Source organism: Rhinolophus hipposideros (genome assembly GCF_964194185.1).
Source record: "Rhinolophus hipposideros genome assembly, chromosome: 5".
NCBI classification, from domain to species: Eukaryota; Metazoa; Chordata; class Mammalia; order Chiroptera; family Rhinolophidae; genus Rhinolophus; species Rhinolophus hipposideros.
This window is the reverse complement of record NC_138051.1, coordinates 20,525,251-20,539,865: the sequence shown is the minus strand read 5'-3', so window position 1 is coordinate 20,539,865 and position 14,615 is coordinate 20,525,251. Positions and strand designations below refer to the sequence as shown.

The 14,615-nt window shown below is 37.3% G+C and overlaps 1 protein-coding gene across 19 annotated transcripts in view; it reads left to right on the top strand.

Annotated features, from left to right (window-relative positions):
• Positions 1 to 14,615, top strand: part of NPAS3 (neuronal PAS domain protein 3) — an 850,867-nt gene that overhangs the window by 108,279 nt on the left and 727,973 nt on the right. For 9 of the 19 annotated variants that reach the window (XM_081050542.1, XM_081050540.1, XM_081050541.1 and 6 more), the window contains exon 2: positions 2,063 to 2,152. The exons of the other annotated variants lie outside the window; for them this stretch is intronic. In XM_081050542.1, coding sequence (XP_080906668.1) covers positions 2,063 to 2,152 — 90 coding nt within the window. The remainder of the gene's footprint in view (positions 1 to 2,062; positions 2,153 to 14,615) is intronic. 19 annotated transcript variants of the gene reach the window in all.

Below are 14,615 nucleotides of genomic sequence, written 5' to 3'. Positions count from 1 at the left end.
GGGCAGACACCTCAGTTCATAATAGTTTCACGATTGAAAGACATATTTGAACTTTTTACTGGAAGTATTTAACCTTTAAAAACAAAATCAGGGCAAGAAAATGAACACAGTAGCTTTTTGTTGATAACATATTATAGCAAGAAAGGTTGAAACACAAAATGTTAAGTAAATGATGGTTTGGGGGTTGATTCCTGTGGATGTTTTGTCTGTTATTTTTTAAACCTGACAATTTCCTCTATGGTACCTTGAATGTAAATGAAAATCTCATTATAACCTTTGCTGTCAGGAAAAAAAAGGTGGCAGTCCTTTTCCCTCTCCACCCACCATACTTTACCTCTTCTGGGTAAGTTAGTTTGTTTCTAAACCGTTGAGAACCAGTAAAATGGTTATTCTTTAACCACTCCAAATTGTTCATACTCAAATGCTTTTTTAGGCCGTTAATTTTTAATGTAAATCAAAATATAAGAAATCAATTTTAAAGCATAAAGTGACACTAAACAGAAATACAGAGTATTTCAATGTGATCTCAGACCAAATCAATTTTTTTAAAAAAAAAAAAAGTAACTTATATCGGCGGCTGTCAATAGGAACATCACGTGCTCAGAACAACTTCCTAGAATTTGTCTTTATACACTTAATGGCTAAAATTAGTCAGGTAGAACCTATTATTTAGTCTTTTAAAACTCTTCATTTCAAGCTTTTATATATTTCTTGCTTTCTATATCAGCTTTATAATAAAATACCACATGGGGCAATGTAAATCTTTGAAATTCCTGTGATAGTTAATGAATCTAAGTGTTTATAAGTTGAATACAATAGCCAACAAAAGGCTTAAAAATCATTTTAAACAAACAGTAAATGGTTAATTTTATATGACTGTTGGCCCGCGAAATTTAAGAGATTTGGGGCCAGGCTGAATATAAAAGAGAAATGCATTTAAATAAAACCTTAGGAATACATCTAAATAAAGTTTGAAAGTAGAACTTAAATTTTTTGAAGTATTGTCATTCAATAGATTGAGCCTTATGAAATATTAAGTGACTTAATATTCCACTCCACAGAAATGGGAATCAGTTACCTGAGTTTTTACAAAATAACAAGAACCTATTACACGATTTAATTAATAATTAAGGAGTTATTAAATACATATATATGCTAAAGGATTAGCTGTTATATTACCTTTTCTGATAAAGTGGTATTAGAATGAAAGGTTTGGTATTCTTATTGGTATTGTGTATTGATTACATTTTATTACTTTCCTCTAAAGTACAACATGATAGATTTCTTAAATACTTTTGCCTGAATGAAGAGATTGTCAGTTGAAGGAAATGGTCAGAAAACTCTCAGCATCTGTATGTCTGTGTAATGCAGGGAGTCTCCAATGAATTTATATGCTTAAATGATACAGATGAAAATTGTACGTAGGAGCCTTTTTCCCCCTTTTGCCTTAACTGCCGAGAAACCTGGAGCCGCTGTAATCAACTCATCTCAGGTGCCTGTTAACATCTAACCTGTGCTCCTGACAGTCTCGCTTGTGTTTTCATCCCTAATTGGGTTCAGTTCTGTAAGCTGTATCCTATCCTTTTAGAAGTCAGTAGCATGTAAACTATATAAATTGAATAGAGCTGAAAAATATATTTTCTCTAGTAAGGTTTTATAGTTAATTTATAGGTGGCTACAGTGGGAATGCATGATTGAATTAATGACAATCCTGTAACTAAACCGCTAATGACATTTGTTTTTTAACATTTCCTTGAGAATATAATCATGGGGATTGTAGAGTCAGTTAAGATTTAGACCTGGTGTTTCTTCTACTTGTATTACTCTGAGATAAAAAAAAAATTGTTTTTTGTTCTGGTGAAGAACTGAAAAGTTTTCTCTGCTGCAGCCTTCTAAAAATGGAAGTTAATGTTCTAAAATGTATGTACACATTGTGAATATGTATGTAACTCAAAAGCATAGAAAGCAAACTATATTAAATTTCAACATACTTGTTATCCTGCCTTCCGGTTGACTGTAGAGAACCTCTAGTTATGTCTATCTGTTTTTGATGCCTCTACAGAATAACTGCCCAGCATCCTCTGCCCAACCAATCAGAATGTAGGAAAATCTACAGATATGACGGAATCTACTGTGAATCTACCTACCAGAAGTATGTTGAAATCTTTGTGAGTCTTCCTTCTGGCTCGTGCATCAGTGCTTGTGGTTGCCAGCTATTCAAAAATATCCTTGTATTGAAACCTTATATTTTTCTAGTGGGGAAGAAAAAAAAAAACCAAACCAAACCAAATACAAACAACCAAAAATTTGCCTCTGAAATCAAGACAGAAAAAAATGTTAATTCTTTGGAAATTGTGCTCTAAGAGTTTTTTAAAAAAATGATTGTATTAACGCTCTTAGGTAAGCCTCTTTATATTGCAATAAACAAGTACTTATATGCAAGAAAATCTCGGCAAAATACATTGCACAGGTGCTGTGCATCTTAGGGATTTGAAAGGTGTGTTATGTATAAATTAGCTGTCACTTTTTTTCAATCCTGTAATGGAATGATGAGTTGTAATTTGCATAATCCTTTAAGAAGTCAAATTATACTGTCATGTAGCAGACTTAACATGCTAGCTAAGATTTCAGAGCTTTGCAGCTAATTACTATGTACCTTATAGGACAGTTAAATTGAAGTTGAGTTCTCTGCCTTTGCTGCCATTTGCTTTGTCCATTACTTAACAGAATCTGCACCTTTGGTAACAAGATGTTGTTACTATCACTGAAGTAAACACTTTGCTCTGGGTAGGAAAGGCATTTTACTCTATGATAGCTTGCCTTGTATTGCTTTTGCTAAGAAGAAAGTTTTCATTTTTTGTTGTTTTAAGACAGTAGTCTAAATTGGAGTCTTCTCAAAATGCATAAAGTATATGCTTTTCAGAACAGTTATGGAATATTAATTGAAGCCACATTAACTTTTAATTAATTAAATTCCCCTATAAAAATGTAAAGTAAGGTAAACTTAATTCTATTGATGGCATTAACCTTTCTAGATATACTTTGCAGGTATACTTTGGTGTGTTTTTGTGTAGAAACCAAATTCTTTGGCAGTAGAGTTTCATTGTTGAAAAAAATATATATATCCTTTTTCCTTAAAAATCTTTTCTGAATATGAGCTGGTGAGTTCTCCTTTCATTTACTCTTCTGATTGCTTATAGAGCATTTTCTTTTATGGTTTGCATTTTATAAACAAATCAGAAAATCCTGGCGCAGGTGAAGGCTGCTCTCTGAAATGGACACAAAATGGATAAGGAGTAGGATTGAGACTCTTCCCTGGATATTTGCTATTTATTTGTCTCTGACTTTACTTCTTGATATTCCATTGCCTAGATAGTGCCATTCTTTTTTTCAGAATTGGTATGATTATAATGCACAATTGTTTCTGATTATTATTTCTAAAAATTCTTATCTGTGAGTCCTTTATTCTGGCTCTTGGTGGTCAGGATTCTGCCATTTGTAGTGATTTTGTGACTTTGTTGTGATTCATGGAGACTTTGAAGAAGCCTTTTGTTGTAAAAGAAGGGGGTCCTTTAAGGACCATCGTAAAGCAGCAGTGGATTATTGACCATTGAAGTAATTGGAGACCAACAGCCAACTGCTGTTCATTTGTAATGAAGCCAGTTTCATCTGTGTGAAATTACTCTCTGCTTAAAGGCTGAGGCGTATCTATTTAAGGTAAGGATCCCGGATGAAGTCAACAGGAATTCAGCCCCCAGCAAAGCCTTTCCTTCTAACCATAGGTATCATCTCAAGGGCTGGCTTTTTAAAGAATTGGTGTTATTTGTAGTCAAGGTAGACACCGTAGGCAGCACAGCTGTGACTGCCAGCCAAAGTCACTAGGGGGATATTCATAACAAGGAAATATTGGCAAATAAATGATGAAGAAGGGGAGGAAATCCCCAAGACGTTAAATTGGAGCACTGTCACAGAGATGATTAATGGTGGTATGTATTTTAGTGAAGATGCTTATTTGGATTGTCTTGAAACTAGAGTGTACATTTAATGCTACCTATAAAAAAGTGTGTGGTGCATGAGCACGCAGAAGAGAAAAGGCTGTAGATTCAGATTTCATTTTGCTGATTGAGTATTTTGTTCAACTATGTCTTTGGCTCCTGGTTATGAGAAAGCTGGTTTTAATGTATATTCTGTGTAGAAGTATATATATTTTATATGTTTAATATTAATCAGCATTAATATGCCTCCCTTCCTTAGAGGATTGAAAATGTTTTATGAAAAAGATGGGTGTCTTTTCAACACTCGGGAGAGGGTGAATATTATTAATGATAAGGAAATGGCGATCACTCAGATTTGCCGAGTCATCCTGGACAAACAGGCAGGGCTGGCCATAGGGCTGCACTGTAAAAGGCCAAACTTTCATCAATAATGGGATCAGTACGATTTTTAAAGAACTTCTCTGTCAATTTCTGATGAAGGGGAGGCTGTCTTGGAAGACCCTTTAGCTTTCAGTGTCAAGCCATAAATACCATGATTCTGTATAATGGATTAGCTTTTGCCTTAAGGGATCTTTTCCCAATGATGGGAGGTGCATCTTTGGGGAAGTTACTTAACCTTCATGGGCCTCACAATATCTAGACATAGGAGGAGATAAAAACGACATACAGAGGGTGCCAAAAAAAGAAATGTACACACATTTTAAGAAAGCTATTAAAATTGTAATACAGTGAATGATGCTAGCATTCATTTAATTAACGCTATCTTTTGAGTGAACGTCATACTACACACGTTGCTACCGGAATTCAATTCAACTTCGAAAAGTAATACATAGATAACATCCCTTAAAATGTGTATATTTTTTGGCACCCTGGTATATTCCTACCTTCCATGAATTTAGTGTCTATTAGAACTCCGGTTTTCAGTTTGGGGGCCCTAGTCAAATAGTGGGATATGAATCCAATTTAGTGGATCAAGATCAGAATTTTTTAAGCGAAATGGAAGAGAATAGAAAATTTTAGTGCATTGCACTTAGTAAGGGTATGTTTTATTTTGTGAAACGTCTGTTTTTGTTTTGTGTGTTTGTGTTTATAAAACCGCATATATGTGTGTTCATAGGGTGGGTCGTGAGGTAAAATGTGTTTTAGACTGTGTTTTACAACCGAAAAAGATTCAGAGCCACTGTAAGAGAGTTGAGTAGGTAAACATAGTAATGTATAGCTCTTATATCATTACGTGTTCAGGGTACAGTGGGTTATAAAGAAAGACATGATTGGTTTTGCGGGAAGGGTTCTGGAAGGAAAAGGCTACTCTCTCTGGTCTCTTGTATCCAGGATGTGCTGGAGCCATCCTGGATGGGAAATTTCTCATTCCAGGATCCCTGACCTCATGTTAGTAACTTGAAATTGGGGGAAGTATTTGCACCGTGGAAATTGAAAAATGCTGCAAATCAGGTACCGTTCCACCCCCAACTGGTTATTATATATTCATCAGCGTATCACTGCTCATTCCTTCTAGCTATAATTCTATAGCTTTGTAATATTTTTTTTTTTTACAAATTATGGTGTATTATCTTACATTTTAAAACATTTTATGTTGTATTTAGATGTTATGGGGAATTAGTAAAATAAATCTTTTAAATAATATTGAAAATTTAAAATACACAGGAATAAAAACTCTGATTGTTTCAAAATGTCTATAATTTATGAGTACAAAATAATGGTAGTTATCCTAACTTCTTATGACATAGCCAATTTAAAACTTCAGATTGTAACTGGTGATACTAAGTTTCTTGGCAAGGGGTAGGAGTACAGTTTTTTTCAAAAACTGTCACCATATTATACATATTTTACAAATTTCATCATTTTATGTTAAGCAGTCATTTTGCTAAGTACTGAAACTTTTAGGTCCCAGACCCCTCTCTCCATTTTTAGCTGCCTTTATAGTTTGCAATAATAACTCTGGATTTTAGTGAACTCATCTGTAAAGTAGTAGATTTGATTGAGAGATGACAAAGTTCTTTCCACTTAAAAAAAATTGTTAGAGTCACTTTTATTTTCCTTGCTGTTTTCAAACATAAAAGTATAAGCAGCGTGGACTCTGAAAAAAGAGAAAAGACACACCTCTCAAGAATAACAATAACTTTAAACTTTATTTTTAAAGAAAGGCAAATAAATATTTGAGTCAGAAGAAAGGAAACGTTCATGGACATGAGATGGAATTGTAGTAAAAGATCATTGAAAATGACCTGTGTTAATACGTAATAATGAGGGAAGCCACGAGGTAGGAAAGAGTCAACGGAGAAAGGCCTTTATAACCTCAGAGTTTGTCACCATTCAGCCACCTGGTTGGACACTGCTGTAGAGGTATTTGAGGAAGAGTGAACATCATTAAAGCTGTGTCCAAAAATAATCATTTCACCAATATTAGAAAAGAATGACTCTTGGGAAGACTGGAACTTAAATTACTAACATTTATTGAGCGTATGCTATGCCATTAAAATGGACACTGCAGTACCTATTTTAAACAGAGGGGTTTGACCCAGAGTTCCTAGTTTCAAAGTGTAGCCACAATGGAGAAGGGGTTTGTAATTGACTACAGAGTGGTCGCCTAAAGCAGAAGAGACTCCTGGCAAAATTGTGAGGGTTGTTTTTGTTTCCTGTGTACTCCATCCCAAGCTCCTTTTCCTCTTCTGTGAAATGCATTCCACCTAGGTACCTGGTTAGTGTTTCATGCCTGAGGTCTTGTCTCCATGGGCATTTTTGCTGGTACCCCCGCTATCAACACTGCAGATCAGGTGTGATAGCAATACCCTTCTCAGTGCCATTTGCATTTTAATACGTAGCTCCAAGTGGAAGAATTCAAGGGAAAAAAAGAGAGTCTTCTCTAATAGAATAATTTCAGACATGACACCGGAGTGTTGGAGAAATTAATTTGGGACTGGTGGGGGCTGTATGTGTGAGTGTGACATTTTCTCCCTTTCCAGAAAACAAACAAACAAACAAATAAACTCAGAATGTGAGTGTTCTCCTACTCAGTACAGTGTTAAGGCGGGCCCAGACAAACAAGCATGGGTTTGGAAATGGGAAGTTTCATCAGACTCAAAAGAGAGAAGGAATTCAGATGGTCCAAGAATAGAAGAGGAGAATGAGTGAAGAAGGAAGGAACTTAACCAGTTCTACTCAGCTATATTGTGCAGACAGTGCTAATCACATGCATGTGTTACCTCGATTAAGGAACACAAGACAGGTGGCTCGTCAGGCAGGCTGTTGGGTGCAGGTGAATAGATGGTCACTGTGCTGAAGAGGAGGGAAAGGTCAAGGACGATCCCGCAGCAGCCAGTTGTTTTGCTGGTTGTTTAACCTGATTGATTGATTGCTCTTTTACAGTCTTCTTCCCCCCTCCCACCCCAATAGAATAATTTATGCCAGTTGTGTTTGGATCAGTAAATAAAAAAATTGAAAAAGGGAGAAATATACAATGAACTTCATAAAGAGCTCTGATAGAATCTGCATGTTAAACAGACATTGAGCTTTGTAGCAAGAACTGCTTCAAGCCTTTCAACATCCAAATGAATTCTAATTTCCACATCATGCCTTTCAGACCTCAGCATGGTTTCTGGTGGTTTCTCCCAGTTAATTTTAGCATCACATCAGTGATTTTTTGCCTGTAAATGACTTGAAGTCGCCTGTCTCGGGAATGTGGATGACATGAACGTGCACAATGTAGGGCTAATATCAGAGTAGCTTAAAAAGTGACTAATCCATTCATCAAACAAATATATATTTTATTGTCACCCATGAGTCAGGTGCTGTTCTACATAAACTAACTAACTGAGAGTCAACTAAGAAAACCTCTGGCCTCCTAAGCCTGGAACACTGAGATGTAAATAAGCAATTGAGATGCTGTGTGAGCAGTTACTCGAGTGAGATGAGTGCAAATTGTGGATGTGTTGCCATGAAAGGGTTATTTTTAGTCGTCAAGGTGGGCACTGAGCTCTTCATGATGGAGCAGACAACTGATTTGGGGGTGGGGCTTGACATAGTGATTTGGGCTTAAAGATTGGTATTTCTGGTACAGTGCATCATGAATGGCCCATGTCAGGAGCCAAGGGCTGGGAAAGTGTGATAGGAGTTGAGGTTGAAGAGGAAGGGGGAACAAAAGCATGGGGGTGGAGTCCTATGAGCACCCTGAGGGGGCAGGGTTTTAGGAAGGGAGCAGTGGGGCACAAACTGCATGTTGGAGAATCACTCCAGGAGTAGCTTAGACCCGAGGCAGAAAACCTGCTGTGGGAGTGGCCCATAGTCTCAGCTTTTCCTCTTTGTTTAGAAACTCATTTAGTGTGCTTTACATGGGAGAATGATGTGCAGTCGTGCTGTGTTTGTTAATCTGAACTTATTTTCAATTTATAAACATCTTGGAGGACTCTCCCAATATGAAATCTCATTCCGGACCTGTCTACAAATTCATGGCTTTTCCTGGCTTGAGGTGCTCCATGTTTCGTTTCTCCTCACAGACCACTTGTAATTCAGGATAAACGAATGCCAGAGAGTAAAACTGGACAGACACAGGGGGCATGATTTAAAAATGGAAGAATATTAATTGGCTTCACCAGAGTGTATATTTTCATTATGAAAGAAGTGACTGCCTAGATTTTTAAAAATAATTGGTTGGTGACACACCTGCAGTGTGTCTGAGAACTCTAGCAACTTGAGAACAGAAAGTAAAGGTGAAGGTGAGAGGAACAGGGCTACAATGAGCCTTTTGTAGGCATGCTGTTGAACTACAGTGTTCAAAATCACTAATGGGTTGTTTCAGAGAGGCAGAAAGACGAATGTGCTTGTGCACAGATTTTAAAAATAATACAGCACGTTTATACATAAACTATACTTTTAATAAATTCTCCTCACCTGAAGCACAGCTTGTTCTGTATGTTGAGCTGGTAAATGTGTCTTCAGTGAATTTTTAGTTTATGTATTAGGGTAGAATAATTAGGCTTTAATCTTTGACTATTTTAAGAGATCCTCAGGTCCACACAATAGTTTTTAATCATTGCTAGAGATGGTTACACCTCCTGGAAATGAATCTGAGTTTGATCCCAACCCTACAATTATTGATTAGATGTGGGATAGTGGCTACGTTACTTAACTCTTGAAGCTTTTGTTTTCTCACCTCTAAAATGGGGGTAAGAATAACTATCGCACAGTTGTTTTGAGGATCAGTGAAGATGATAATGACTAATATTACTAACTTTTACGAGATACTGCTGTCAGGCAGTGGTTTAATGGTTTAACATCTTTTTCCCTAAATCCTTACAATGCACTTATGCTCTCGGGATAATCATTAGCACCATTTACAGAGGAGCTAACAGAGTCTTACAGAGATGAAGTAGCTCACTCAAGGTTAAGACGGTAGGATATGGGGGAATTGGGATCAGCATGACCACACTATGGCCCACTGACCACATCTGCTCCCCCTTTTCCCTGCCTGCTTTTGTAAGTAAAGTTTTATTGGAACACGGCCATGCCCATTCATTTATGCATCACGTCTGGCTGCTTTTGTGCTCCAATGATGACAGAGTAGAGGTGATAGAGACCATATGGCCCACAAAGCTTCAAAGGTTACCTGTCTTGCCCTTGACAGAAGAAGTTTGCTGAATCCCTGGGTTAGACCTCAGATATAAGCTATAAACTACAAAAATGCTGGTTATGGTGTATGGCACATAGTAAGTACTCACTAAACAAGTGAGTACTTGTTACTATTCTGTTACTCATCTAACTTCGGGTACAATTGTTTATCTTACAGAGCTCTTGTCTGCAAAATAATAAGCATTCAACCTCCAGCAAGATGAGCTATTATAACTATGGAAATGTTGAAAAATTTAAAGTTGATAAGGAATGCATCCTGAATTGTGTGTTATATTTACCATTTATTATTACGTTTTATGTACTATAAATGTGAGAAATTATACTTTCAGAGTGTTCAAAGTACAGTATTATATTAAAGGGGATAATTGTGAATTTTAATGACTACTCAGGGTCTGTGTTAAATTAATTTCACATCCCAGGAATTTTCATAGTTTAGGAAATTTAAGAAAATATAATCTTCCATATGAAAAATACATAAGAACATTGTGGAACTGCCCCATATAATAATAAGTATTACGATCTGTTAAAAATACATACAAATAGTGAGCTTACAATAGGGAAAAAAAAAAACCCACCATGATTTATCCCTTTTAATGAGAAGATGTATCATTAGTGCACTTCCCCTAACAGTCTTACCACAAAGAAATGAGATTATAGTTTTAATTGAACCCCGCCCAGAACTTTTATTCCCATGTATTACTTGTCTGTTATTGATTCAGAGCATTACCTGTCCTCTGCTCAGTAAATGGCCTTGGGTTTGTATTACTTTGGAGCATAAACAGTGCACTGTGCTGGGCCTTCCACTTGTGTCAAGGGGATATTCTTGGAATTTCCTTTCACTAAAGGCCTTTGCCATGGCTGTGGTTTGGTGGATGGAGTAGGGGTTATAGATTAGCTGATTTTCTGTTGGAACAGCTCTTTCTGAATAGACATATAATACATTTTCATTCTGAAACATTTAGAAAATGCAGATAATCGTAAAGAAAATCATTGTCATTTGTGACTGTACCACCCATAGATAGCCACCGTTAATAATTTGGTGTCTATCCTTAAATATAATTGTTTATTTATATGCATATCATCTCCGATCGGTGTATATCCATGTGTAGAGGTATTTCCTTGGGAGTCCATCCACAAACTGCCTCACCTGGGAAAGTTCTGATTCCAAGTGTTCTAAATTGTGCAGGCCCTTCTGATTTAGGGGAAGCAGGAAGCCCCATAGTCAACTTCCATATAGAAACCGTGTTCTGCAGAGATTCCCTTTCTTACATGACATATTTTTCCCATGTAATTTGTATCGCTTTTTTGAATTTTTATCACTTTCTTGTTGGAGGAGTTTTAATTCTTTTGTTTGAATTTACATTCCAACAGCAAGAACTAGTGATAATACTGATCAGTGGCATTGGTGATAAGATTTTTAGCAGAAAAATCCTTCCCTACCGCCTCAATTATTTTTATCTAGATAGCCCATCATTTAAATGTGGAGATAGTTTTGAAGGTTATAGGATGAATCTAACAATAAGAAGGGTGGTGGGCTAAAGAGACATAGGGCTTTCTTAGATCAGAGTATGTACAGGAGAAGTAACTGTTCGGTGACGGAGTTTTCTGCCTGCTTTACAAAACTCATTCTCTCTCATGCCAGGTCAGTGCAGCATTCTCTAGTTTGCTTAAAAAGAAAATTCTGTTTGCTGTGTTCAGCTTTGAGATATTTTGATCCAGTTCTCAAATCAGAGATCTGGGTCCTGTGAAGATTTTGGTTCAATGACCAGCCTGTGAGGAAGGTGACCACCCTTGTAAGGAAAGCATTCTTGGGTGATTTTCCACTGGCAATGTCAAGACCTTTGTGATTCATCTATCAGTATGTGATTCTTTGGAGGATTCTTTGGAATTGAGTGCTTGAGATTTATGTGATTAAATAGACTCTCATTGCATCTTATTTGAAACCTAATTTCCCTTCCCCTCCCTCAGCCCAGTTATAAAGGATCCCTACAATACATACTAAATGCAATAGTATTTATATGTTAGATTCTATATAGACCTTACTCTTTGCTTTTTCTCACTTGGTACCAGTGAGGAGAAGCCCATTACTCACCAGCAATTCTCATCATTTGAAGTACAACCACGTAAGCTTCCATAATAGCATCCTTTTCTGGATTATGGCCAGTCAGGGATGCTCAGAGTGCATATGCTGTGTTCTTGAAATCAGGAGGTACATAGTCTTTTTGATGATTCTTCTCTTTGTTTCCACTCTCCAGCTCCACTAACAAAACTGTTTTAGGAATGACATTGAGTTATCTTGGCTCCGTCGGGCACAAAGCCTCCTGTCCTATGTATTTGAGACACCAGCTGGATCACCCAGCACAGACCCCATTTACAGTATTTACAGGGAAGTTTTGCTCTCTTCCGGGGAAGCAGCACGCTTTTCCAGGGAGCGCCCAGCTGCTTGAGGTCTTGCAAGGGGAAGATAAGCAGCAGCTCTGATTCTCATCCCCTGGAGAAATTCATCAGGTGGCCCAAGTCTTGAATTAGTATCAGTGAAAGCCGTGGTATGTGTCACATGTCACATGTTTTGTTCAAGGAGAGATTTGGGGTTACATCCACTGGGGATGAGGGTAGAAGGTAGGGGGAGTTCCTGAGCTCTTGTAAAATTGATGGTCAATAAATTCATTTGATAGGAAGATTGTTTGCCTTTTTTCTGAATGCTGCTTTCCCAGAGCTAGTAACAATTTCTATGAGACTGGTGGGGATAAAGAACACTAATTTAAAAAAAAAAAATGATCGAGGTATTGGTGAAATGCCTCAGGGAAGGGAAGAATAGAAAACTGAAATTATGGGCCAGCAGATTTTAAGTAGCGTATACTTTTACAAGGAACTAGTGGCAAGTTTGGTTCATTTGCACCATAAATACCTTTATTGGATCTGTTCAGGAGAAATTTTCAGGGCACAGATGACTGCTGTGGTACGAACTGTCCCCAAAATGTGAGGCTCTAAAATATGGAGAGAATAGAATGAACACAGTTGCATTTATTCTGTCATCAAAGGAAATACTCATCGATGCTAAGATCTTTCATTGTGAGACTAAATTGACCCTTCTGAGGACAACAGAAGTTTTAACTCTTGACAGTGAATGTTTTAGTTTTATCATACCTGCTTCTGTGATAGCTGGTTTTCTATACGCAGTGATATGGATGAGGCTGAAATCAGAAGGAAAGGAAGTAACATGTCGCAACTTTGGTGTTTTATATTCTCCAGGCATTATTGTAATTGTCCCAAACAATGATATTTGAAATGGGGGAGTTACATATGGTGTTTCCCCGAAAATAAGACCTAACTGGAAAATAAGCCCTAGCACGATTTTTCAGGATGACATCCCCTGAACATAAGCCCTAATGTGTCTTTTGGAGCAAAACTTAATATAAGACCCGATCTTATTTTCAGGGAAACACGGTAGTCATTTTGCACTAGAGAAAATGAAGAATCAGAGAGGTTCGGTCAGTTGCTCATGTTACCCAGGTAATAACCTGATAACTGTAGCAGTCCAATCCAGGTCAGGCTGGCCCAGCAGTTCTTACACTTTCAACTGGATGACAGAAAAACATCCATCCTCTGTTCAAAGCTAGTCTACTGAAATCTATTTCTGCAAAATAAAGCCTTATCTATAAAGGAGGGAAATTTGTCATATTTGTTTAAAAATTAGTTGTTTAAAAATTCACTGCCCTTTGGGTGAAAATCTGTGTACCCTCCAGTCTGGGGGCAATTAGGTCTTCCCTTTGGAAATTACACTGCATTTATCACAAAGAAATGGATGAATCCCAAGTTTTATTCTCAAACTTGGGTTTTATATTCCCAAAGTACTTGATGTTTCGAATTGGTGATCAAGTTTACATCAACCTCCGCATGCAATGAGACACTTGCAGGCACTTCTTTGGACATTCCCAGTTAATCCTCAGAGGAACTGTTGTATCTCCATTTTACATGGAAAATGCCCCAAGCCAACAGAACAAACCTTTGAGTCCGAGCTTAAAGAATTTCACAAAGTGCCTGGTGTGACCCACCTGCAAAGTGTGACCTTGATTTCCCAGTCTCTGATTCTGGACAGTGCAGCCATTCCCCCAAAACAGAACCCCACATCTTCCTCAGAATGATCCTCTCCTACCCTGTACTTGTTTTGCTTTATCTTAAGTTTTCTAGTTATTCAGGCTTACTCTTGGAATCTTCTTCCAGTCTGCTTCTCTCTTATCTCAAAAATCCTGTTTGTAGAATGATTTCTTTTAAAAATACTTCCCTTCTTTTCCTATCTCCCTAATCTAAGCTATTATTGCATGCCTAGATTGTTACAGTCTCTTAATTAGTCTTATCTCCTACCCTATTCAGTTTGATTAAGTTAAATGAACTCTGGAGTCCTGCTGTATACAAAGTACCATGCAAGAGAATGCAAAAATTTTCCTTGCTGGGCTGCCTTATAAATACCAGATTAAAATACTGTTTTGAACATATTTCCTTACTCAGTATCATTGACTTCTTACTGCCTGGTGTCTGTAATCTCAGTTCAGTGTTTAAAACCCAGTCTTGCTCTAGTGTCTGCCTCTCAGCCTCCTTCTTCCCCCTAAAATATTTTTCAACACCAGCCCTCTGCTCCTACCCATGAAACGTGTCCAGTTACTCTTGGTAGGCAAAATACATGTGTGGACTCTGTGCCTTTTCCTCATCCACTATGGTTTCTTTCCTCTCTTAATTTAATCAACACATTAATTGGGTACCTTCTATAACCAGGAACCATTGTTTGGAATATATCAGTGAACAAAAACAAAAATCTCTGCCCTCAGCGTTGGAGGGCATTAGAGACAGGCAGTAAACCACAAATGTTATAAACCAAGTAAATCATATAATCTGTTAGGTGGTGATCGGTGCTATGGAGCAAAAATATAGAAGGTTAAGAAGGAATTCAGAGTGCTGGGGTGAAGGTGTGTCGGT